Source organism: Erythranthe guttata, chromosome 4 (genome assembly GCF_056151865.1).
Source record: "Erythranthe guttata isolate IM_541 chromosome 4, IM_541, whole genome shotgun sequence".
In the NCBI taxonomy this organism is placed as follows: Eukaryota; Viridiplantae; Streptophyta; class Magnoliopsida; order Lamiales; family Phrymaceae; genus Erythranthe; species Erythranthe guttata.
Genome location: NC_142536.1, coordinates 3,205,221 through 3,229,228, shown reverse-complemented (window position 1 = coordinate 3,229,228; position 24,008 = coordinate 3,205,221). Strand labels below are relative to the sequence as shown.

General features: G+C 36.4%; 4 protein-coding genes and 1 long non-coding RNA gene across 7 annotated transcripts; 4 read left to right on the top strand and 1 right to left on the bottom strand.

The window, feature by feature from the left end:
• Positions 1-613: 613 nt before the first annotated feature.
• On the top strand, positions 614-3,727 carry LOC105973073 (uncharacterized). Of its 2 annotated transcripts, none has more exons than XM_088816440.1 (2): positions 614-778; positions 857-3,294. In XM_088816440.1, exon 2 carries the CDS (start codon positions 915-917, stop codon positions 3,150-3,152), a length of 2,238 nt encoding a protein of 745 aa, XP_088672566.1. In that variant the 5' UTR covers positions 614-778; positions 857-914; the 3' UTR covers positions 3,153-3,294. The 2 variants fall into 2 exon arrangements, 1 of the variants encoding a protein (XP_088672566.1); XR_016030726.1 differs by adding an exon at positions 3,439-3,727 and having other exon boundaries at positions 645-3,294.
• On the bottom strand, positions 3,719-4,594 carry LOC105975213 (uncharacterized). Its single transcript, XR_016030727.1, has 2 exons — positions 4,167-4,594; positions 3,719-3,881 (listed from the first exon to the last, which is right to left on the bottom strand). It is a non-coding gene; the product is annotated as an uncharacterized LOC105975213 (long non-coding RNA).
• Positions 4,595-4,911: 317 nt separating this feature from the next.
• On the top strand, positions 4,912-8,821 carry LOC148770927 (non-specific phospholipase C2-like). 2 transcript variants are annotated; one of them, XM_088816442.1, is made up of 5 exons: positions 4,912-5,053; positions 6,532-6,900; positions 7,169-7,823; positions 8,007-8,186; positions 8,324-8,821. In XM_088816442.1, the coding sequence occupies exons 2-5, from the start codon at positions 6,583-6,585 to the stop codon at positions 8,590-8,592; spliced, it is 1,422 nt and encodes a 473-aa protein (XP_088672568.1). In that variant the 5' UTR covers positions 4,912-5,053; positions 6,532-6,582; the 3' UTR covers positions 8,593-8,821. The 2 variants fall into 2 exon arrangements, with proteins under 2 accessions (XP_088672568.1, XP_088672569.1); XM_088816443.1 differs by lacking the exon at positions 4,912-5,053 and having other exon boundaries at positions 5,745-6,900.
• Positions 8,822-10,249: 1,428 nt separating this feature from the next.
• On the top strand, positions 10,250-14,131 carry LOC105956198 (non-specific phospholipase C2; the record flags this gene model as incomplete). The annotated part of the gene is made up of 5 exons (XM_012980042.2): positions 10,250-10,363; positions 11,842-12,210; positions 12,479-13,133; positions 13,317-13,496; positions 13,634-14,131. Coding segments are annotated over 5 exons (1,587 nt in total), but the record flags the coding sequence as incomplete, so codon positions are not given.
• Positions 14,132-15,559: 1,428 nt separating this feature from the next.
• LOC148770926 (non-specific phospholipase C2-like) lies at positions 15,560-19,441 on the top strand (the record flags this gene model as incomplete). Its single annotated transcript, XM_088817422.1, has 5 exons — positions 15,560-15,673; positions 17,152-17,520; positions 17,789-18,443; positions 18,627-18,806; positions 18,944-19,441. Coding segments are annotated over 5 exons (1,587 nt in total), but the record flags the coding sequence as incomplete, so codon positions are not given.
• Positions 19,442-24,008: the final 4,567 nt, after the last annotated feature.

The following is a 24,008-nucleotide window of genomic DNA, read 5'->3' as shown; positions in this document are numbered from 1 at the left end:
GGGGGTCGGTGTAAGACGGAAACAAAGATCAGGGGGATTTTAGTAATTACAAATAGGTGGAGGTGTTTTTTATAATTCAGTCTAAGTTTATGGGGGGTTTTGTAAGTTACCCTTATTTTTAACAACACAATGAATTTATATAAAAATTAACGATTTTTTCTTCTTAAATAACATATAAGTTAGGAACTCTTTTATCATTTTAAATCATTTTATAATAACTTAATTTATTTTTTTATAATAAATTATGTTTTAAATTGACCATTTTTTTCTTTTAAGAATAAGTAGGTGTTTAGTGATTGGCACGATAGAATTGAAAATTATTCCTCCCCTTCTTCTGAACATTATCAAGTCTGATATTATTTTATATTAGTTCAAAAATTATTTATATATTATTTTTAAATTAAGTTGCACCAGTTGTTCATATGAATAAAGGGTATAATAGGCACCAAATTATTAAATAAATATTTAAATTTAAAGTAATCTAAAACCGAATCGGGCCCAACGCAACAGCACGCCTAGGCCCATAATTACATGGCCCACATAATCACGGGCTATGCTTAGGCCCATAATAAAAAATAAAAATAATTATTTTTTTTAATCCCCAATTAGGGCTATTATTAGCAGACTTTCAAATTAAGTGACCTAAATCCCAAATGATTTTTTGTCGAAGTAAAATCAACACTTGTTAATTTCGACAACTGCTGTACCAAATTTCCCTTCAGAGCAAACTTCGTTGCTTTTCCTCATCGAAAGTGGTAATTTCGACCTTTTCAGCAACGTAATTCTGCATTAATTCATTACATATATGCTTAATCTATACGTATATGTTTGTGAATTTTTTTTTGTTTCTGCTTAGAATATTCGATTTTTGAGCTGCTAAACGCAGAAACATCGTATTCAAGCTTTCAGCAGATATGGTTATGGCTTTAACAATTTCTAGAAAGAACCGATTTTTGAACCCTAGCTTCCATTTTCGATCAGGGGTAATCCTATTAACCCATTTTCTAACTCCAGCACCACACTTTAACCATTTCTCCACTTCAGCAAACCAAGAATCAAACATTGTAGAAACCAGAATTGAATCTCTGTGTCAAAAACCTAACTCCATTGTCAATTTAAGGAAAGCTGTATCGTTTTTCGAGGAAACCGTAGACACGGGCCTCGTCCCTTCGGGGCCCACGAGCGATCTCCTTTTGCAAACTCTTGCCAAGAACAAAGAGTACACAATGGCTTTTGCTGTTTACAAGAAAATGACCGCAGCTGGTGCTTCACCTAGGTATTTGTCGTTATCCGCTTTGGTCGATTGCTTGGTGCATTTCTCTGCTCCCCAATTGGCTCTAGGGGTAATTGGGTTGATTTTGAAGCACGGGTATAGCGTTAACGTGTATGTTGCGAATGTCGTGTTGAATGGTTTTTGTTGTAGTGGATTTGCCGCTAAGGCCGAGGTGTTCTTGGATGAAATGAGTAGAAATTCGGTGTCTGCGGATATAGTTAGTTTCAATACGTTGATAAAAGGATTTTGCCGGGAGAGGAAATTAGACAGAGCTGTGAGTGTGAAGAAAAGGATGGAATGTGCAAATATATCTCCAAATTTGATTACGTATAGTGTTCTGATCGATGCTCATTTTACGGAGGTTCAAGTGGATAAAGCAATGGGGTTGTTGGATGAAATGAAAACGAAGGGATTGGAGCCAGATGTTTTCTTGTACAACACTCTTATAAATGGTTTCTGTAGTAAAGGAGATGTCGACAGATCGAAGGAACTTTTGAATGAGATGTTGGGCAAAGGTATTTCTCCGGATATAGTTACTTACTCGTGTTTGATGCGTGGTCATTGCAAGAAGGGAAATTTGAAAGAAGTGAAACGATTGTTCAATGATATGATAAAAGAAGGGATTCGCCCCGACGTTGTCACGTTTACGGGCATGATTGGCGGGATTTTTCAATTTGGTAAGGCTGAAAAAGCCGTTGAATTATTTAATTTCATGTTGAAAAAGGGCGAAGAGCCTACTAATATAACGTACAATGTCCTTATTGACGGATTGTGCAAGGCGGGACTTTCTGATGAAGCTTTCAAGATTCTTGAAATCATGGTGAAGAAGGATAAAAAACCCGATATTGTAACTTATAATACTTTACTGAGAGGATTATTTGATCTTGGAAAAGCTGACATCGCTGAAAAACTTTTCGATTCAATGATGTCGAATAAGAAACACGTGGAGCCCGATTCGTATACTGTTAGTACGGTTGTCCAAGGAATGGGCAGCAAAGGCCTTCTTGAAAAAGCGGAAAAAATTAACCGTGAGATGTCTAAACAGAAGAAACCAACGGATGTTGCACCGTACACGGTGCTAATCGGAGCTTATCTGAAAATAGGAAATGTCACGAAAGCTATGAACTTGTGGAGGGAGTTTATAGATCTGGGGCTCGTTCCGGATTCAAGATCTTATAGTGCTTTTATAGACGGTCTATGCAGATGCGGCTTAATAAACGTCGCGAAAGGTGTTTTCACTAAAATGAGAAAATGTGGTCCTATTCCCACATCGTACGACTACAGCATATTGATGGCTGCCTTGTGCAAGGAGAGTAGTTTAGAGCAAGCGCGAGCTTTATTTACAGATATGCTCGAGGGAGGCTGTGCCCCCGATGTAGCCTCGTACAACATTATCATCGAATCCACCATTAAAGCAGGGGACATTCAGTCTGCAAACGAGTTACTGGCCGATATGCAGAGCAGGGGTCTTCATCCAGATTCCTGGACTTTTTCGATGCTGATTAATAGGTTCTCGAAATTAGGGCTTATGGACGAGGCTACAAGTTTCTTCAAAAGAATGAAGGAATTTGGTTTTCCGGTGGATATTTTTGTTTACGATTCTTTACTCAAAGGGTTTAGGGCGGATGGAAAATCGGATGAGATAATCGATTTGCTACACGAAATGGCTGCCTCGGGGGTTGTTCTTGATTCTGAAATTACTTCTACTATCTTAACGTGTTTGTGTGATGTATCCGAAGGCTGTGATGTTGTAAAGCTTATACCGAAATTTACGCAAGAGAAATTAGAAGGAAGTAGCATTCCGTGTGACGAGCTGTTACGGAGGCTCGAGAATATAGTTCCCACTCTTCGAACCTCCCCTCAATCAGTACAAGTATAGATGTACAAGTATAGAAAGGCATCGGAATACGAACATTCTTCGATAGCGGCCACATGGCAGCCTCTTACAAAGAGAGAGGAATGGGCCAGAACTTTTGAAGGAATTCTTCGAATACTCAGCCACCCAAGAACTGATTGCCCTGGTTAGTATTATACAACTTTCTTGTAATTAATTTCAACCTTATAAATGATTATTAATAATAATAGTTAATTATAAAATCCATTTTTTTTGTCTAATATATTTTGTTGCTAGTTAATAATTAAAAATAAATAAAAAAAAGAAACAGAATAACTTCCAAATCCGGAGAAAATCAGGGAGAGAGAAGCAAATGAAGATGTACTAAGTTGAGTTTTATGTGAATAGTTGGTAATCTCACATTGCCTTATTAATTACTTTATATTAAGGTTAATTTTTTCTGTCTATTAAGTATTAATCTAGCATGCATCTTTTTCTAATGGGTTTTAACTGATATATTGTTTATCTTAATTCTTCAAACTACGTACTTTGACAACATTTTGATTCTGGTTATTTATTAGATTTTTCTTATTAATTCAGAGACTCAAATATTTGTAAGATATAATACTTGGCTTGCAATTTGCATACATCTCATCAAAAATCATAAAGTGAAAATATGATCATTTATAATAATTTATTAAATACGATCGATCACCATAACTCAGTTCTTTCATCAACGGCGATCTTTACCCGTCCTTGGTGGAATTGTATTGTCTGCAACAACACATGAAAATCCATAAAAGTAAGCAATCAAAACTTGTAATTTAAAATTTATAGTTGTCCTATAATTAGAGAACAAAAACTACTACACACACACACACACACACACACACACACACACACACACATATATATATATATATATATATATATATATATATATATATATATATATATATATATATATATATATATATATATATATATATATATATATATATATATATATATATATATATATATATATATATATATATTTATATATATATGAATTCTTACCACTACATTTAGTTCCAGGTGCGAGGGGGTTGCCACAAAATTGTAAAGCAGCGAGAGCTTTCTTGATACTAAGAAGTCTCTGAAAAATTTTAGGGAAATACGGGCACACGCATGGTACATCGAGACCTTGGATAACTTTGCAACATTCTTGAGACGGATTTTCTTTCGAACTCGAATCTTCAAAATATCTGTAACATTGTCTGGCAAGAGCATCGACATCCCCTCGGCATTCCGTGTATACCTTTGCGGTAACGTTAGCACAAAATAAGGTTATGCATACTATCATAAGACAACTCATTTTCGAGATCTTCATTGTATATTATATATATTATTATTATTATTATTCTTGATTATTGAGTCGATGGATTACTGTAAGTAGGCATGCATTATCAATAATCTTGTATTTATAGGGATTTGGTGTAAGGGAAATACATACATGCTTTATTGCATGACCCAAAAAAAATAAAATGCATGTTTTTTGTGATGTCTTCTGATTGATGATGTGTTGTTGCATGTGAAGTGTGAACTAATTGGAGCACGTGATTTTTGACATCTCAATTTGTCTTTACTGATTTTTTTTTTTTATACCATATATAGACGAGAATTTATAAATCTTATATAAAATAATAAGTATTTAAGAAATGTTGGGGGATCCATGTCACCCCCTAACTCCATGTTGTCTCCACCACTGCCTCAAACTAATTGTTCGAAAGTACTGATCTGATATGTGCCGTGCTGATTTCTTTCTTATTTTGATTACTTGAAATTAAATTAGTATATTTCCTAATTTGTCCCTCTTCGTTTTGCAGTTGAATTTCTTTGAGAAGCTGGTTTCGTGTTGCCTGAAGCACTTAAATAATCTGCTCGACAATTTAATCGGAAAATTGGTGAGTGTCTTCTCGTTTTAATTATTTCACCTTTTTGAGTTTACTTCCATCTTCTCAACTTTTGTGGATTTCTTAATGGACTCGAAATTCGAGTCGCGTGTGATTTACTGTTGAGTGCATTATTTGTTATGTTTTTGCTATAGGATATATAAACTAGGCTGCATCACGGGTTGCATCCTTTTGTCATTAACATTGTTCGGTCGTAAATCTTTTCCCAACTAGGCTTCCATGTTAAGAACCGGTCAAATCTCGAAGAGGTTGATACAAAATTTGAGGATATAATAACCATTCATTCGCACACAAAAACACACACATCCATGTTACGTTGGTATGTATAGATTGCGTGAGACAACCATTGGAATAATGATGACCGATTGAATTGGTAGGCTCTATTTTGACTTAACTGATTCGTTTATACTCCTATGTGCCTTGTTTTTTTTTTTCCTTTACCAATGCTTCATGTTGGTTTGTTCTTCCTCTTCTGCGCACCACTTTTAATTTCATTATATTGCTACATGTAATAGGATTATGTTGTTTGATTCTTCAAAAAAATGCTTAGATGCTACAAATGTTAACGTGGGACCCTCTCCCTCCACATGATCTGTGAGAGAGAGAGAGAGAGAGAGAGATTCTCTGACAGACGCGTGATATTATTATTTTATCTTTGCACCGCCCGACTCTAAATCGGGGTGGTTGGTGGCACATTATGGGTTCCATTCATGTTTAACTTTCTTTACACGCGTCTTGTATTATGGGACGTTATCCTAATCAATTTTTTTAGTTTAAGAAAGAGAACAACTCCCAAATCCAGTAAAAAAATCATGAAGAGAGAAGCAAATGAAGATGCAAAAGTGAGTGAATTTAAAAAGAGTTGATACTACTTGCAGCAATTTTGAAAAGAGAAGATATATTGATGAGTAGACTTGCGAAAATTGGGAAAAGATCGAATATGACCCAAATGAAGCGTTTTTTGTATCTCATTTTGTTTCCAAAGGGAATTATAGGAAATAACAAAAGAATCCGACTCGGATCTGATTCTCAGCTTTTGCAACCTTGGGAAATAGTAGGGTAGTGGGACTTGTGGGGAGGGTGTCCTTTGCCAAATCAGCATGCCTATATATATATTTTTTTTCCCTGGTCACAAAATGCTTAATTAATTATGATCATTAAAGGTAATACTTAGCTTAGTCACTAATTAATGATGCAAAAGTGTACATATTCTCTAATAGACCATGTGGAGGAATTTAAAGGTACACGTGGCGGCATCCAATTTGTCAACACAATAAAAAAAAAAATTAGATGTTTTTTACGTAACGTAAAGAACATCCCGGCCGCCTATAAAAACCATGCATGCAGACTCTGCATGGAAATACAATACTTACTCATTATTAGTATCTTAAAAATAAGAAAACCAATACATACATACATACATATCAATGTTGAAAATAATCTTCTTGTTTTTTCTCGTATTAACCCAGTGCCACTACTGCATCAATGGAAGCCCCGTTAGAACTGTAGTCGTTCTCGTTATGGAGAACAGATCTTTCGACCACATGCTTGGCTGGTTCAAGCAACTGAACCCCGAAATTGATGGAGTTGACGTCTCTGCCAAATCGAACCTGATCAACGCAACCGACCCTAATTCACGTCGGGTCGTATTCGGCGACCAAGCACACTATGTTGACCCTGATCCGGGCCACTCATTCCAGGCCATTAGGGAACAAGTATTCGGGTCGGACGACACCTCCGCGATCCCGCCCCCGATGAATGGGTTTGCTCAACAAGCTTTTTCGATGGAGGACCCGGACATGACTCAAAATGTCATGAACGGTTTCCAACCCGATAAGGTTCATTTCTCTTCTCGATCTTTATTCATTTAAAAAAAAAAATGTTTATGTTTGTTTGTTTTCTTTTCTTTTCAAATATAGCAATTTTTTTTTGTTTGAATCATCAAGTGATCGCAAACGCAGGATAATTAATTAATCAAGTGAAATATATATATATCCAACTTCGTAAAACTCTTGTCAGTTTTTGTTACTAACATTATCATGACTACAATACATTAAAAATGATGTCTTTAATTAACATGTGTGTGTGTGTGTGTACTTGCTGCAGGTTGCAGTGTACAAGTCTTTGGTATCGGAGTTCGCGGTATTTGATAGGTGGTTTGCGTCGGTGCCGGCATCCACGCAGCCCAACCGACTGTACGTGCATTCCGGCACCTCCCACGGTGCCACCTCCCATATAATCTCGATGCTCCTCAAGGGCTACCCACAGCGCACCATCTTTGATGATTTGGATGACGCCGGAGTATCTTTCAAAATATACTTCCAGAATATTCCGGCCACCCTCTTCTACAGAAGCCTCAGGAAGGTCAAGTACATCTTCAAGTTCCGGCCCTACGGCTGGTTCTTCAAGAGCGACGCCAAGAAGGGCAAACTCCCGGGATATGTTGTGTTGGAGCAGCGGTACATGGACTCTAAGGCGAACCCCGCAAACGACGACCACCCGTCGCACGACGTGTATCAGGGCCAATTGTTAGTGAAGGAGGTGTACGAGACTCTGAGGGCTAGTCCGCAGTGGAACGAAACCCTATTACTGATCACGTACGATGAGCATGGCGGCTTTTATGATCACGTGCCCACACCTAACGTTGGAGTGCCGAGCCCAGATGGCATTGTGGGGTCCGAACCCTTCTTCTTCAAGTTCGATAGGTTGGGAGTTAGGGTTCCCACTATTGCCATCTCTCCTTGGATTCAGAAAGGCACCGGTAATTAAGAACCTATTTACAATTAGTCATTATTTCTTTAATTTGTCAGTATGCATGCATGCATGCATTCTCAATTACTTCATAATTACATCATCATTATATCTGAATTAACTTGAGAAGAAAGAAATTGATGATTTTTTTAATTAATTTCTAATTAATTTTTGGGTAAAATGCATGGTGCAGTTGTTCATGGCCCAAACGGCTCGCCTTTCCCGACATCGGAATACGAACATTCTTCGATACCGGCGACAGTGAGGAAGATATTCAACCTGCCATCGCCGCCACTTACAAAGAGAGAGGAATGGGCCGGAACTTTTGAAGGAATTCTTGGAAAACTCACCCACCCTAGAACTGATTGCCCTGGTTAGTATATATTATACAACTTTCTTTCTTGTAATTAATTTCAACCTTATAATAAATCATTAATAATAATAATAATTTTTTTGTCTAATATATTTTGTTGCTTGTTAATTAAAAAAAAAAAAAAAAAAAAAAAAAAGAACAACTTCCATATCCGGAGAAAATCAGGGAGAGTGAAGCAAATGAAGATGCAAAAGTGAGTCAGTTCCAACAAGAGCTCATACAACTTGCTGCGGTTTTGAAGGGAGAAGATATATTGGGAAGTAAGCTTGATAACTTTGGAAAAAACATGACTGTGAGAGAAGGGAAAGAATTCATGGAGAGTGCTGTGAAGATCTTCTTTGAAGCTGGTTTAGCTGCTCGCGACATGGGTATTGGTGGTGATGAATTTGTCAAAGTCAGATCTTAGAGAGCGAAATATATCTAGAGAGAGAAGAGAGAGCTAGAGAGAGAGAGAGAGAGAGAGTATGCATGTGTAATATGCAGTAGTAATAATGTAGAACAATGAATCAAGTGTGCATGCATGCATGCCACAGGTACTGGTAGATTCTAGCGTATGTTTCTAATGGGTTTAATTATTTATCTTAATTCTTCAAACTACGTACTTTGACAACATTATATTTGATTTTGGTTATTTATTTGATTTTTGTTTTTAATTCAGAGACAAAATATTTGTATTTAGATATAATACTTGCCTTGCATACACGATCGATCTCATGAAAAATCATAAAATGAAAATACTATCATTTATTATATATAGATATAGATATAGATAAATACTAAATTAATTTGGAGTAACTGATCACCATAACTCAGTTCTTTCATCAACGCCGATCTCTATCTACCCTGCCTTGGTGGAATTATATAGTCTGCACCAACACATGAAAATCCATAATTAGAACACAAATTATGGGGGTGGATTGCTGTATAAGTAGGCTTGCTTTATCTATATATATATATATACATATGGTGGTGGAGATTTAAAAAAAAAAAAATTAATAATGAAAAAATTCTTACCACCACATTTAGTTCCCGGTGCGAGGGATTTGCCACAAAATCGTAACACAAAGACTGCTTTCTCGAGGCTAAAAAATCGCCCAAAAACTTTACTGAAATTCAGGCACATGCATGGTACATCGAGACCTTGGACAACTTTGCAACATTCTTGAGACGGATTTTCTTTCGGACCCGATATTTCGACATATTTATAACATTGTTGGGAAAGAGCATTGAGATCCCCTTGGCACTCCGCGTATACCATTGGGGTTATGTTAGCACAGAATAAGGTTATGTATACTATCATAAGACAACTCATTTTCGAGATCTTCATTATATATATATATATATATATATATTCTTATTATAACTATGTATATGTATTATTATTTTTATTATTCTTCTTCTTGATTATTGAGTCGATGGATTACTGTATCAATAATCTTGTATTTATAGCGATTTAGTGTAAGGGAATACATGATATATTGCATGACCCAAAAAATAAATGGATGGATTATTAGGGCATGCTTTTTGTGATGTCTTCGGATGATGATGTGTTGTTGCACGTGAACTAATTGGACACGTGATGTTTGACATCTCGATTTGTCTTTACTGATTTTTTTTTTTTTTTTTGGGCTAATAATTCAGCTTAGTGGGTTTAACTTGGCACTTGGGCCTAGATTATTGGGTCCAGTTTGCAGATTGGGTGTAATTGGTTCTTTTATTTCGTGTAAGTTAATTATTTTGGGAAATTACATTTACACCCATAATGTATGCTAAAATAACTTTAAGGTCCCTATAGTATGTATCGGTAATTACATCCGCACCCTTGAAACAATTGCCGGAACCAAGATTTCATGTCATGGGGACCGGTATGCACTATACCATATATAGACGAGAATTTATAAATCTTATATAAAATAATAAGTATTTAAAAAATGTTGGGGGATCCATGTCACCCCCTAACTCCATGTTGTCTCCACCACTGCCTCAAACTAATTGTTCGAAAGTACTGATCTGATATGTGCCGTGCTGATTTCTTTCTTATTTTGATTACTTGAAATTAAATTAGTATATTTCCTAATTTGTCCCTCTTCGTTTTGCAGTTGAATTTCTTTGAGAAGCTGGTTTCGTGTTGCCTGAAGCACTTAAATAATCTGCTCGACAATTTAATCGGAAAATTGGTGAGTGTCTTCTCGTTTTAATTATTTCACCTTTTTGAGTTTACTTCCATCTTCTCAACTTTTGTGGATTTCTTAATGGACTCGAAATTCGAGTCGCGTGTGATTTACTGTTGAGTGCATTATTTGTTATGTTTTTGCTATAGGATATATAAACTAGGCTGCATCACGGGTTGCATCCTTTTGTCATTAACATTGTTCGGTCGTAAATCTTTTCCCAACTAGGCTTCCATGTTAAGAACCGGTCAAATCTCGAAGAGGTTGATACAAAATTTGAGGATATAATAACCATTCATTCGCACACAAAAACACACACATCCATGTTACGTTGGTATGTATAGATTGCGTGAGACAACCATTGGAATAATGATGACCGATTGAATTGGTAGGCTCTATTTTGACTTAACTGATTCGTTTATACTCCTATGTGCCTTGTTTTTTTTTTTCCTTTACCAATGCTTCATGTTGGTTTGTTCTTCCTCTTCTGCGCACCACTTTTAATTTCATTATATTGCTACATGTAATAGGATTATGTTGTTTGATTCTTCAAAAAAATGCTTAGATGCTACAAATGTTAACGTGGGACCCTCTCCCTCCACATGATCTGTGAGAGAGAGAGAGAGAGAGAGAGATTCTCTGACAGACGCGTGATATTATTATTTTATCTTTGCACCGCCCGACTCTAAATCGGGGTGGTTGGTGGCACATTATGGGTTCCATTCATGTTTAACTTTCTTTACACGCGTCTTGTATTATGGGACGTTATCCTAATCAATTTTTTTAGTTTAAGAAAGAGAACAACTCCCAAATCCAGTAAAAAAATCATGAAGAGAGAAGCAAATGAAGATGCAAAAGTGAGTGAATTTAAAAAGAGTTGATACTACTTGCAGCAATTTTGAAAAGAGAAGATATATTGATGAGTAGACTTGCGAAAATTGGGAAAAGATCGAATATGACCCAAATGAAGCGTTTTTTGTATCTCATTTTGTTTCCAAAGGGAATTATAGGAAATAACAAAAGAATCCGACTCGGATCTGATTCTCAGCTTTTGCAACCTTGGGAAATAGTAGGGTAGTGGGACTTGTGGGGAGGGTGTCCTTTGCCAAATCAGCATGCCTATATATATATTTTTTTTCCCTGGTCACAAAATGCTTAATTAATTATGATCATTAAAGGTAATACTTAGCTTAGTCACTAATTAATGATGCAAAAGTGTACATATTCTCTAATAGACCATGTGGAGGAATTTAAAGGTACACGTGGCGGCATCCAATTTGTCAACACAATAAAAAAAAAAATTAGATGTTTTTTACGTAACGTAAAGAACATCCCGGCCGCCTATAAAAACCATGCATGCAGACTCTGCATGGAAATACAATACTTACTCATTATTAGTATCTTAAAAATAAGAAAACCAATACATACATACATACATATCAATGTTGAAAATAATCTTCTTGTTTTTTCTCGTATTAACCCAGTGCCACTACTGCATCAATGGAAGCCCCGTTAGAACTGTAGTCGTTCTCGTTATGGAGAACAGATCTTTCGACCACATGCTTGGCTGGTTCAAGCAACTGAACCCCGAAATTGATGGAGTTGACGTCTCTGCCAAATCGAACCTGATCAACGCAACCGACCCTAATTCACGTCGGGTCGTATTCGGCGACCAAGCACACTATGTTGACCCTGATCCGGGCCACTCATTCCAGGCCATTAGGGAACAAGTATTCGGGTCGGACGACACCTCCGCGATCCCGCCCCCGATGAATGGGTTTGCTCAACAAGCTTTTTCGATGGAGGACCCGGACATGACTCAAAATGTCATGAACGGTTTCCAACCCGATAAGGTTCATTTCTCTTCTCGATCTTTATTCATTTAAAAAAAAAAATGTTTATGTTTGTTTGTTTTCTTTTCTTTTCAAATATAGCAATTTTTTTTTGTTTGAATCATCAAGTGATCGCAAACGCAGGATAATTAATTAATCAAGTGAAATATATATATATCCAACTTCGTAAAACTCTTGTCAGTTTTTGTTACTAACATTATCATGACTACAATACATTAAAAATGATGTCTTTAATTAACATGTGTGTGTGTGTGTGTACTTGCTGCAGGTTGCAGTGTACAAGTCTTTGGTATCGGAGTTCGCGGTATTTGATAGGTGGTTTGCGTCGGTGCCGGCATCCACGCAGCCCAACCGACTGTACGTGCATTCCGGCACCTCCCACGGTGCCACCTCCCATATAATCTCGATGCTCCTCAAGGGCTACCCACAGCGCACCATCTTTGATGATTTGGATGACGCCGGAGTATCTTTCAAAATATACTTCCAGAATATTCCGGCCACCCTCTTCTACAGAAGCCTCAGGAAGGTCAAGTACATCTTCAAGTTCCGGCCCTACGGCTGGTTCTTCAAGAGCGACGCCAAGAAGGGCAAACTCCCGGGATATGTTGTGTTGGAGCAGCGGTACATGGACTCTAAGGCGAACCCCGCAAACGACGACCACCCGTCGCACGACGTGTATCAGGGCCAATTGTTAGTGAAGGAGGTGTACGAGACTCTGAGGGCTAGTCCGCAGTGGAACGAAACCCTATTACTGATCACGTACGATGAGCATGGCGGCTTTTATGATCACGTGCCCACACCTAACGTTGGAGTGCCGAGCCCAGATGGCATTGTGGGGTCCGAACCCTTCTTCTTCAAGTTCGATAGGTTGGGAGTTAGGGTTCCCACTATTGCCATCTCTCCTTGGATTCAGAAAGGCACCGGTAATTAAGAACCTATTTACAATTAGTCATTATTTCTTTAATTTGTCAGTATGCATGCATGCATGCATTCTCAATTACTTCATAATTACATCATCATTATATCTGAATTAACTTGAGAAGAAAGAAATTGATGATTTTTTTAATTAATTTCTAATTAATTTTTGGGTAAAATGCATGGTGCAGTTGTTCATGGCCCAAACGGCTCGCCTTTCCCGACATCGGAATACGAACATTCTTCGATACCGGCGACAGTGAGGAAGATATTCAACCTGCCATCGCCGCCACTTACAAAGAGAGAGGAATGGGCCGGAACTTTTGAAGGAATTCTTGGAAAACTCACCCACCCTAGAACTGATTGCCCTGGTTAGTATATATTATACAACTTTCTTTCTTGTAATTAATTTCAACCTTATAATAAATCATTAATAATAATAATAATTTTTTTGTCTAATATATTTTGTTGCTTGTTAATTAAAAAAAAAAAAAAAAAAAAAAAAAAGAACAACTTCCATATCCGGAGAAAATCAGGGAGAGTGAAGCAAATGAAGATGCAAAAGTGAGTCAGTTCCAACAAGAGCTCATACAACTTGCTGCGGTTTTGAAGGGAGAAGATATATTGGGAAGTAAGCTTGATAACTTTGGAAAAAACATGACTGTGAGAGAAGGGAAAGAATTCATGGAGAGTGCTGTGAAGATCTTCTTTGAAGCTGGTTTAGCTGCTCGCGACATGGGTATTGGTGGTGATGAATTTGTCAAAGTCAGATCTTAGAGAGCGAAATATATCTAGAGAGAGAAGAGAGAGCTAGAGAGAGAGAGAGAGAGAGAGTATGCATGTGTAATATGCAGTAGTAATAATGTAGAACAATGAATCAAGTGTGCATGCATGCATGCCACAGGTACTGGTAGATTCTAGCGTATGTTTCTAATGGGTTTAATTATTTATCTTAATTCTTCAAACTACGTACTTTGACAACATTATATTTGATTTTGGTTATTTATTTGATTTTTGTTTTTAATTCAGAGACAAAATATTTGTATTTAGATATAATACTTGCCTTGCATACACGATCGATCTCATGAAAAATCATAAAATGAAAATACTATCATTTATTATATATAGATATAGATATAGATAAATACTAAATTAATTTGGAGTAACTGATCACCATAACTCAGTTCTTTCATCAACGCCGATCTCTATCTACCCTGCCTTGGTGGAATTATATAGTCTGCACCAACACATGAAAATCCATAATTAGAACACAAATTATGGGGGTGGATTGCTGTATAAGTAGGCTTGCTTTATCTATATATATATATATACATATGGTGGTGGAGATTTAAAAAAAAAAAAATTAATAATGAAAAAATTCTTACCACCACATTTAGTTCCCGGTGCGAGGGATTTGCCACAAAATCGTAACACAAAGACTGCTTTCTCGAGGCTAAAAAATCGCCCAAAAACTTTACTGAAATTCAGGCACATGCATGGTACATCGAGACCTTGGACAACTTTGCAACATTCTTGAGACGGATTTTCTTTCGGACCCGATATTTCGACATATTTATAACATTGTTGGGAAAGAGCATTGAGATCCCCTTGGCACTCCGCGTATACCATTGGGGTTATGTTAGCACAGAATAAGGTTATGTATACTATCATAAGACAACTCATTTTCGAGATCTTCATTATATATATATATATATATATATATTCTTATTATAACTATGTATATGTATTATTATTTTTATTATTCTTCTTCTTGATTATTGAGTCGATGGATTACTGTATCAATAATCTTGTATTTATAGCGATTTAGTGTAAGGGAATACATGATATATTGCATGACCCAAAAAATAAATGGATGGATTATTAGGGCATGCTTTTTGTGATGTCTTCGGATGATGATGTGTTGTTGCACGTGAACTAATTGGACACGTGATGTTTGACATCTCGATTTGTCTTTACTGATTTTTTTTTTTTTTTTTGGGCTAATAATTCAGCTTAGTGGGTTTAACTTGGCACTTGGGCCTAGATTATTGGGTCCAGTTTGCAGATTGGGTGTAATTGGTTCTTTTATTTCGTGTAAGTTAATTATTTTGGGAAATTACATTTACACCCATAATGTATGCTAAAATAACTTTAAGGTCCCTATAGTATGTATCGGTAATTACATCCGCACCCTTGAAACAATTGCCGGAACCAAGATTTCATGTCATGGGGACCGGTATGCACTATACCATATATAGACGAGAATTTATAAATCTTATATAAAATAATAAGTATTTAAAAAATGTTGGGGGATCCATGTCACCCCCTAACTCCATGTTGTCTCCACCACTGCCTCAAACTAATTGTTCGAAAGTACTGATCTGATATGTGCCGTGCTGATTTCTTTCTTATTTTGATTACTTGAAATTAAATTAGTATATTTCCTAATTTGTCCCTCTTCGTTTTGCAGTTGAATTTCTTTGAGAAGCTGGTTTCGTGTTGCCTGAAGCACTTAAATAATCTGCTCGACAATTTAATCGGAAAATTGGTGAGTGTCTTCTCGTTTTAATTATTTCACCTTTTTGAGTTTACTTCCATCTTCTCAACTTTTGTGGATTTCTTAATGGACTCGAAATTCGAGTCGCGTGTGATTTACTGTTGAGTGCATTATTTGTTATGTTTTTGCTATAGGATATATAAACTAGGCTGCATCACGGGTTGCATCCTTTTGTCATTAACATTGTTCGGTCGTAAATCTTTTCCCAACTAGGCTTCCATGTTAAGAACCGGTCAAATCTCGAAGAGGTTGATACAAAATTTGAGGATATAATAACCATTCATTCGCACACAAAAACACACACATCCATGTTACGTTGGTATGTATAGATTGCGTGAGACAACCATTGGAATAATGATGACCGATTGAATTGGTAGGCTCTATTTTGACTTAACTGATTCGTTTATACTCCTATGTGCCTTGTTTTTTTTTTTCCTTTACCAATGCTTCATGTTGGTTTGTTCTTCCTCTTCTGCGCACCACTTTTAATTTCATTATATTGCTACATGTAATAGGATTATGTTGTTTGATTCTTCAAAAAAATGCTTAGATGCTACAAATGTTAACGTGGGACCCTCTCCCTCCACATGATCTGTGAGAGAGAGAGAGAGAGAGAGAGATTCTCTGACAGACGCGTGATATTATTATTTTATCTTTGCACCGCCCGACTCTAAATCGGGGTGGTTGGTGGCACATTATGGGTTCCATTCATGTTTAACTTTCTTTACACGCGTCTTGTATTATGGGACGTTATCCTAATCAATTTTTTTAGTTTAAGAAAGAGAACAACTCCCAAATCCAGTAAAAAAATCATGAAGAGAGAAGCAAATGAAGATGCAAAAGTGAGTGAATTTAAAAAGAGTTGATACTACTTGCAGCAATTTTGAAAAGAGAAGATATATTGATGAGTAGACTTGCGAAAATTGGGAAAAGATCGAATATGACCCAAATGAAGCGTTTTTTGTATCTCATTTTGTTTCCAAAGGGAATTATAGGAAATAACAAAAGAATCCGACTCGGATCTGATTCTCAGCTTTTGCAACCTTGGGAAATAGTAGGGTAGTGGGACTTGTGGGGAGGGTGTCCTTTGCCAAATCAGCATGCCTATATATATATTTTTTTTCCCTGGTCACAAAATGCTTAATTAATTATGATCATTAAAGGTAATACTTAGCTTAGTCACTAATTAATGATGCAAAAGTGTACATATTCTCTAATAGACCATGTGGAGGAATTTAAAGGTACACGTGGCGGCATCCAATTTGTCAACACAATAAAAAAAAAAATTAGATGTTTTTTACGTAACGTAAAGAACATCCCGGCCGCCTATAAAAACCATGCATGCAGACTCTGCATGGAAATACAATACTTACTCATTATTAGTATCTTAAAAATAAGAAAACCAATACATACATACATACATATCAATGTTGAAAATAATCTTCTTGTTTTTTCTCGTATTAACCCAGTGCCACTACTGCATCAATGGAAGCCCCGTTAGAACTGTAGTCGTTCTCGTTATGGAGAACAGATCTTTCGACCACATGCTTGGCTGGTTCAAGCAACTGAACCCCGAAATTGATGGAGTTGACGTCTCTGCCAAATCGAACCTGATCAACGCAACCGACCCTAATTCACGTCGGGTCGTATTCGGCGACCAAGCACACTATGTTGACCCTGATCCGGGCCACTCATTCCAGGCCATTAGGGAACAAGTATTCGGGTCGGACGACACCTCCGCGATCCCGCCCCCGATGAATGGGTTTGCTCAACAAGCTTTTTCGATGGAGGACCCGGACATGACTCAAAATGTCATGAACGGTTTCCAACCCGATAAGGTTCATTTCTCTTCTCGATCTTTATTCATTTAAAAAAAAAAATGTTTATGTTTGTTTGTTTTCTTTTCTTTTCAAATATAGCAATTTTTTTTTGTTTGAATCATCAAGTGATCGCAAACGCAGGATAATTAATTAATCAAGTGAAATATATATATATCCAACTTCGTAAAACTCTTGTCAGTTTTTGTTACTAACATTATCATGACTACAATACATTAAAAATGATGTCTTTAATTAACATGTGTGTGTGTGTGTGTACTTGCTGCAGGTTGCAGTGTACAAGTCTTTGGTATCGGAGTTCGCGGTATTTGATAGGTGGTTTGCGTCGGTGCCGGCATCCACGCAGCCCAACCGACTGTACGTGCATTCCGGCACCTCCCACGGTGCCACCTCCCATATAATCTCGATGCTCCTCAAGGGCTACCCACAGCGCACCATCTTTGATGATTTGGATGACGCCGGAGTATCTTTCAAAATATACTTCCAGAATATTCCGGCCACCCTCTTCTACAGAAGCCTCAGGAAGGTCAAGTACATCTTCAAGTTCCGGCCCTACGGCTGGTTCTTCAAGAGCGACGCCAAGAAGGGCAAACTCCCGGGATATGTTGTGTTGGAGCAGCGGTACATGGACTCTAAGGCGAACCCCGCAAACGACGACCACCCGTCGCACGACGTGTATCAGGGCCAATTGTTAGTGAAGGAGGTGTACGAGACTCTGAGGGCTAGTCCGCAGTGGAACGAAACCCTATTACTGATCACGTACGATGAGCATGGCGGCTTTTATGATCACGTGCCCACACCTAACGTTGGAGTGCCGAGCCCAGATGGCATTGTGGGGTCCGAACCCTTCTTCTTCAAGTTCGATAGGTTGGGAGTTAGGGTTCCCACTATTGCCATCTCTCCTTGGATTCAGAAAGGCACCGGTAATTAAGAACCTATTTACAATTAGTCATTATTTCTTTAATTTGTCAGTATGCATGCATGCATGCATTCTCAATTACTTCATAATTACATCATCATTATATCTGAATTAACTTGAGAAGAAAGAAATTGATGATTTTTTTAATTAATTTCTAATTAATTTTTGGGTAAAATGCATGGTGCAGTTGTTCATGGCCCAAACGGCTCGCCTTTCCCGACATCGGAATACGAACATTCTTCGATACCGGCGACAGTGAGGAAGATATTCAACCTGCCATCGCCGCCACTTACAAAGAGAGAGGAATGGGCCGGAACTTTTGAAGGAATTCTTGGAAAACTCACCCACCCTAGAACTGATTGCCCTGGTTAGTATATATTATACAACTTTCTTTCTTGTAATTAATTTCAACCTTATAATAAATCATTAATAATAATAATAATTTTTTTGTCTAATATATTTTGTTGCTTGTTAATTAAAAAAAAAAAAAAAAAAAAAAAAAAGAACAACTTCCATATCCGGAGAAAATCAGGGAGAGTGAAGCAAATGAAGATGCAAAAGTGAGTCAGTTCCAACAAGAGCTCATACAACTTGCTGCGGTTTTGAAGGGAGAAGATATATTGGGAAGTAAGCTTGATAACTTTGGAAAAAACATGACTGTGAGAGAAGGGAAAGAATTCATGGAGAGTGCTGTGAAGATCTTCTTTGAAGCTGGTTTAGCTGCTCGCGACATGGGTATTGGTGGTGATGAATTTGTCAAAGTCAGATCTTAGAGAGCGAAATATATCTAGAGAGAGAAGAGAGAGCTAGAGAGAGAGAGAGAGAGAGAGTATGCATGTGTAATATGCAGTAGTAATAATGTAGAACAATGAATCAAGTGTGCATGCATGCATGCCACAGGTACTGGTAGATTCTAGCGTATGTTTCTAATGGGTTTAATTATTTATCTTAATTCTTCAAACTACGTACTTTGACAACATTATATTTGATTTTGGTTATTTATTTGATTTTTGTTTTTAATTCAGAGACAAAATATTTGTATTTAGATATAATACTTGCCTTGCATACACGATCGATCTCATGAAAAATCATAAAATGAAAATACTATCATTTATTATATATAGATATAGATATAGATAAATACTAAATTAATTTGGAGTAACTGATCACCATAACTCAGTTCTTTCATCAACGCCGATCTCTATCTACCCTGCCTTGGTGGAATTATATAGTCTGCACCAACACATGAAAATCCATAATTAGAACACAAATTATGGGGGTGGATTGCTGTATAAGTAGGCTTGCTTTATCTATATATATATATATACATATGGTGGTGGAGATTTAAAAAAAAAAAAATTAATAATGAAAAAATTCTTACCACCACATTTAGTTCCCGGTGCGAGGGATTTGCCACAAAATCGTAACACAAAGACTGCTTTCTCGAGGCTAAAAAATCGCCCAAAAACTTTACTGAAATTCAGGCACATGCATGGTACATCGAGACCTTGGACAACTTTGCAACATTCTTGAGACGGATTTTCTTTCGGACCCGATATTTCGACATATTTATAACATTGTTGGGAAAGAGCATTGAGATCCCCTTGGCACTCCGCGTATACCATTGGGGTTATGTTAGCACAGAATAAGGTTATGTATACTATCATAAGACAACTCATTTTCGAGATCTTCATTATATATATATATATATATATATATTCTTATTATAACTATGTATATGTATTATTATTTTTATTATTCTTCTTCTTGATTATTGAGTCGATGGATTACTGTATCAATAATCTTGTATTTATAGCGATTTAGTGTAAGGGAATACATGATATATTGCATGACCCAAAAAATAAATGGATGGATTATTAGGGCATGCTTTTTGTGATGTCTTCGGATGATGATGTGTTGTTGCACGTGAACTAATTGGACACGTGATGTTTGACATCTCGATTTGTCTTTACTGATTTTTTTTTTTTTTTTTGGGCTAATAATTCAGCTTAGTGGGTTTAACTTGGCACTTGGGCCTAGATTATTGGGTCCAGTTTGCAGATTGGGTGTAATTGGTTCTTTTATTTCGTGTAAGTTAATTATTTTGGGAAATTACATTTACACCCATAATGTATGCTAAAATAACTTTAAGGTCCCTATAGTATGTATCGGTAATTACATCCGCACCCTTGAAACAATTGCCGGAACCAAGATTTCATGTCATGGGGACCGGTATGCACTATACCATATATAGACGAGAATTTATAAATCTTATATAAAATAATAAGTATTTAAAAAATGTTGGGGGATCCATGTCACCCCCTAACTCCATGTTGTCTCCACCACTGCCTCAAACTAATTGTTCGAAAGTACTGATCTGATATGTGCCGTGCTGATTTCTTTCTTATTTTGATTACTTGAAATTAAATTAGTATATTTCCTAATTTGTCCCTCTTCGTTTTGCAGTTGAATTTCTTTGAGAAGCTGGTTTCGTGTTGCCTGAAGCACTTAAATAATCTGCTCGACAATTTAATCGGAAAATTGGTGAGTGTCTTCTCGTTTTAATTATTTCACCTTTTTGAGTTTACTTCCATCTTCTCAACTTTTGTGGATTTCTTAATGGACTCGAAATTCGAGTCGCGTGTGATTTACTGTTGAGTGCATTATTTGTTATGTTTTTGCTATAGGATATATAAACTAGGCTGCATCACGGGTTGCATCCTTTTGTCATTAACATTGTTCGGTCGTAAATCTTTTCCCAACTAGGCTTCCATGTTAAGAACCGTTCAAATCTCGAAGAGGTTGATACAATAATAACCAATTCATTCGCACACAAAAAACACACACATCCATGTTGGTGTGTATAGATTGTGTGAGACGACTAGGGGTGTAAACGAGCCGAGCTCGCCACTTTTGGCTGGCTCGAGCTCGAGCTCGAGTTTATTTTGTCGAGCTCGAGCTCGAGCTCCTCTTTTTTTGGCTCGAGCTCGAGCTCGTGTCAATTTTGTCGAGCTCGAGCTCGAGCCCATTTTGTTTTTTTTTTTAAATATTTTTTTAATTATTATTTTATTATTAAAAATTATTTAAAAAAATAAAAAAGAAAAACTAAATTGTAATTATATATATTTTTAATATTTGTATTTATTTCTATAATATTTTACATTATTATACATTATTTAAATAAAAATAACACATAAAAAATAAAAAAAATATTAAAAAAATAATAATAAATCCGGCTCGCGAGCTCATGAACAACTGAAAACCGGCTCGAGCTCGGCTCGTCAGAAAGCTCGAGCTCGAAAATCTCGAGTCCGAGTTCGAGCTTTTTACGAGCCGACTCTTCGAGCTCACGAGTCGGCTCGGCTCATTTACACCCCTAGAGACGACGATCATCGGAATAATGCTGACCGATTGAATTGGTAGCTAGGCTCTATTTTGACTAATTAACTGATTCGTTTATCTTATCTATGCACCGCCCGACTCTACATCTGGGTGGCCTGGTGGCACATTATGGGTTCCATTCATGTTTAACTTTCTGTATACGTGTCTTCTATTACGGGACGTTATCCTAATCGAATTTTTTAGTTTAAGAAACAAAGCAACTCCCAAATCCAGTAAAAAAAATCATGCAGAGAGAAGCAAATGAAGATGCAAAAGTGGGTGAATTTCAAAAAGAGTATGTGACACCCACTATCGAAATACACTGTGATTTTTTAATTTTTTTTGTGATGTCTACTGATGATGTGTTGTTGCATGTAAACTAATTGGACACGTGATTTTTGACATCTCAATTTGTCTTTACAGATTTTTTTTTTTTTTGGGGCTCATTCAGCTTAGTGGGCTCAACTTAGAACTTGGGCCTAGATGATATTTGGTCCAGTTTGCAGATTGGGTGTAATTAGTTTTTTAATTTCGCGTAAGTTAGTTTTTTTGAGAAATTACACTTACACCCATGATGTATGCTAAAATAACTTTAAGGTCCCTATAGTATTGGTAATTACAGCCACACCCTTGAAACAATTGCCTCATAGCGAGAGAGAGAGAGAGAGAGAGAGAGAGAGAGAGAGATTTTATCTGAAAGACGCGTGATATGATTATTTTATCTTTGCACCGCCCGACTCTAAATCGGGGTGGTTGGTGGCACATTATGGGTTCCATTCATGTTTATCTTTCTTTACACGCGTCTTGTATTATGGGACGTTATCCTAATCGATTTTTTTAGTTTAAGAAAGAGAGCAACTCCCAAATCCAGTAAAAAAATCATGGAGAGAGAAGCAAATGAAGATGCAAAAGTGAGTGAATTTCAAAAGGAGTTGATACTACTTGCAGCAATTTTGAAACGAGAAGATATAGTGATGAGTAGACTTGCGAAATTTGGGAAGATCGAATATGACCCAATGAAGCGTTTTTTGTATCTCATTTTGTTTTCAAAGGGAATTGTAGGAAATTACATTGTTCTGAAAATTGTAGGCGACCGATTAACCGGTTTATGAGCGAAGGTGGTCTAAAGCCCTTACGATTTTAACATGAAGGTTTGAAAATTCAGCTTTTGTCTGAGAGACGGACTGAGGCAGACAAACCTTTGAGGCAGGTTAAACTTTGGCGGTAAAAATTGGTCAAAATCAATTTAAAAAAAAAAAAAAAAAAAAAAAAAAAAGAGTTGGGTTTTTTATTAAAAAAAATGAGTATATATGCTTTGTTTTATTTTGTTAATGTTAATATTTTATTTTTAAAGGAGCTAATGATATATGCTTGCAATGTTCAAATAAATTTGGATGCACAAGATTTTAGTTTTATTTTTATTTTGAAGAGATTTTTATTATATTATGAACTTATTATTATTAAAATTTTATTATGTGACTATGATATATAAATGATGGGATAAATCATGTTTAAATATATTTTTAAATATGTATTGAGTATTGTTTACAAATAATGCATACATGTATATTAAATTAAATCTAAAAAATTGATATATTTTTTTATTAATCACCACTGCATCGATTAATCGTGATGCGGTGCCTAACACACTCGGATCTTAGTTCACAAAAAAAAAAAAAAAAAAAAAAGAAACCGATTCGGATCTGATTCCCAGCTTTTGCAACCTTGGGAAATAGTAGGGTAGTGGACGTGTGGGGAGGGTGTCCCTTTCCAAATCACCATGCCTAGGGGTGGAAATCGGAACAAAATTTCCGATTTCTGCCGAATCCGATCCGAAGAATTCCGATTTTTTGAACTATTTTTTCAATTCGGAATTCCGAAATTTCTATTTCCGAAAAAAATCATATCAGAATCGGAAATACATATCAAAATTTTGGAATTTCCGAGTTCAATCCGAAATCAATTCCGATTTTTTCCGATTATATATATATATATATATATATATATATATATTTAAGAACTATTTTATTATACATATACATAATTTTAAACCAAAGCTCTCACTTTGGGCTTCACTCTTGAATTTTGTATTTTAAAAATATTGAAACATTTGACCCATATCACATATGGCCCATTTCACAAACTACTAACTTACCTCTACTTCCAAACAATCTGACCTAATTCTTCT

Bases quoted from the DNA above. Each gene is read 5' to 3' on its own strand.
- LOC105973073 (XM_088816440.1), top strand. From the start codon at position 915: ATGGTTATGGCTTTAACAATTTCTAGAAAGAACCGATTTTTGAACCCT.
- LOC148770927 (XM_088816443.1), top strand. From the start codon at position 6,490: ATGTTGAAAATAATCTTCTTGTTTTTTCTCGTATTAACCCAGTGCCAC. The intron at 6,901-7,168 runs GTTCATTTCTCT...TACTTGCTGCAG, and splicing joins ACGGTTTCCAACCCGATAAG to GTTGCAGTGTACAAGTCTTT. The intron at 7,824-8,006 runs GTAATTAAGAAC...TGCATGGTGCAG, and splicing joins TTGGATTCAGAAAGGCACCG to TTGTTCATGGCCCAAACGGC.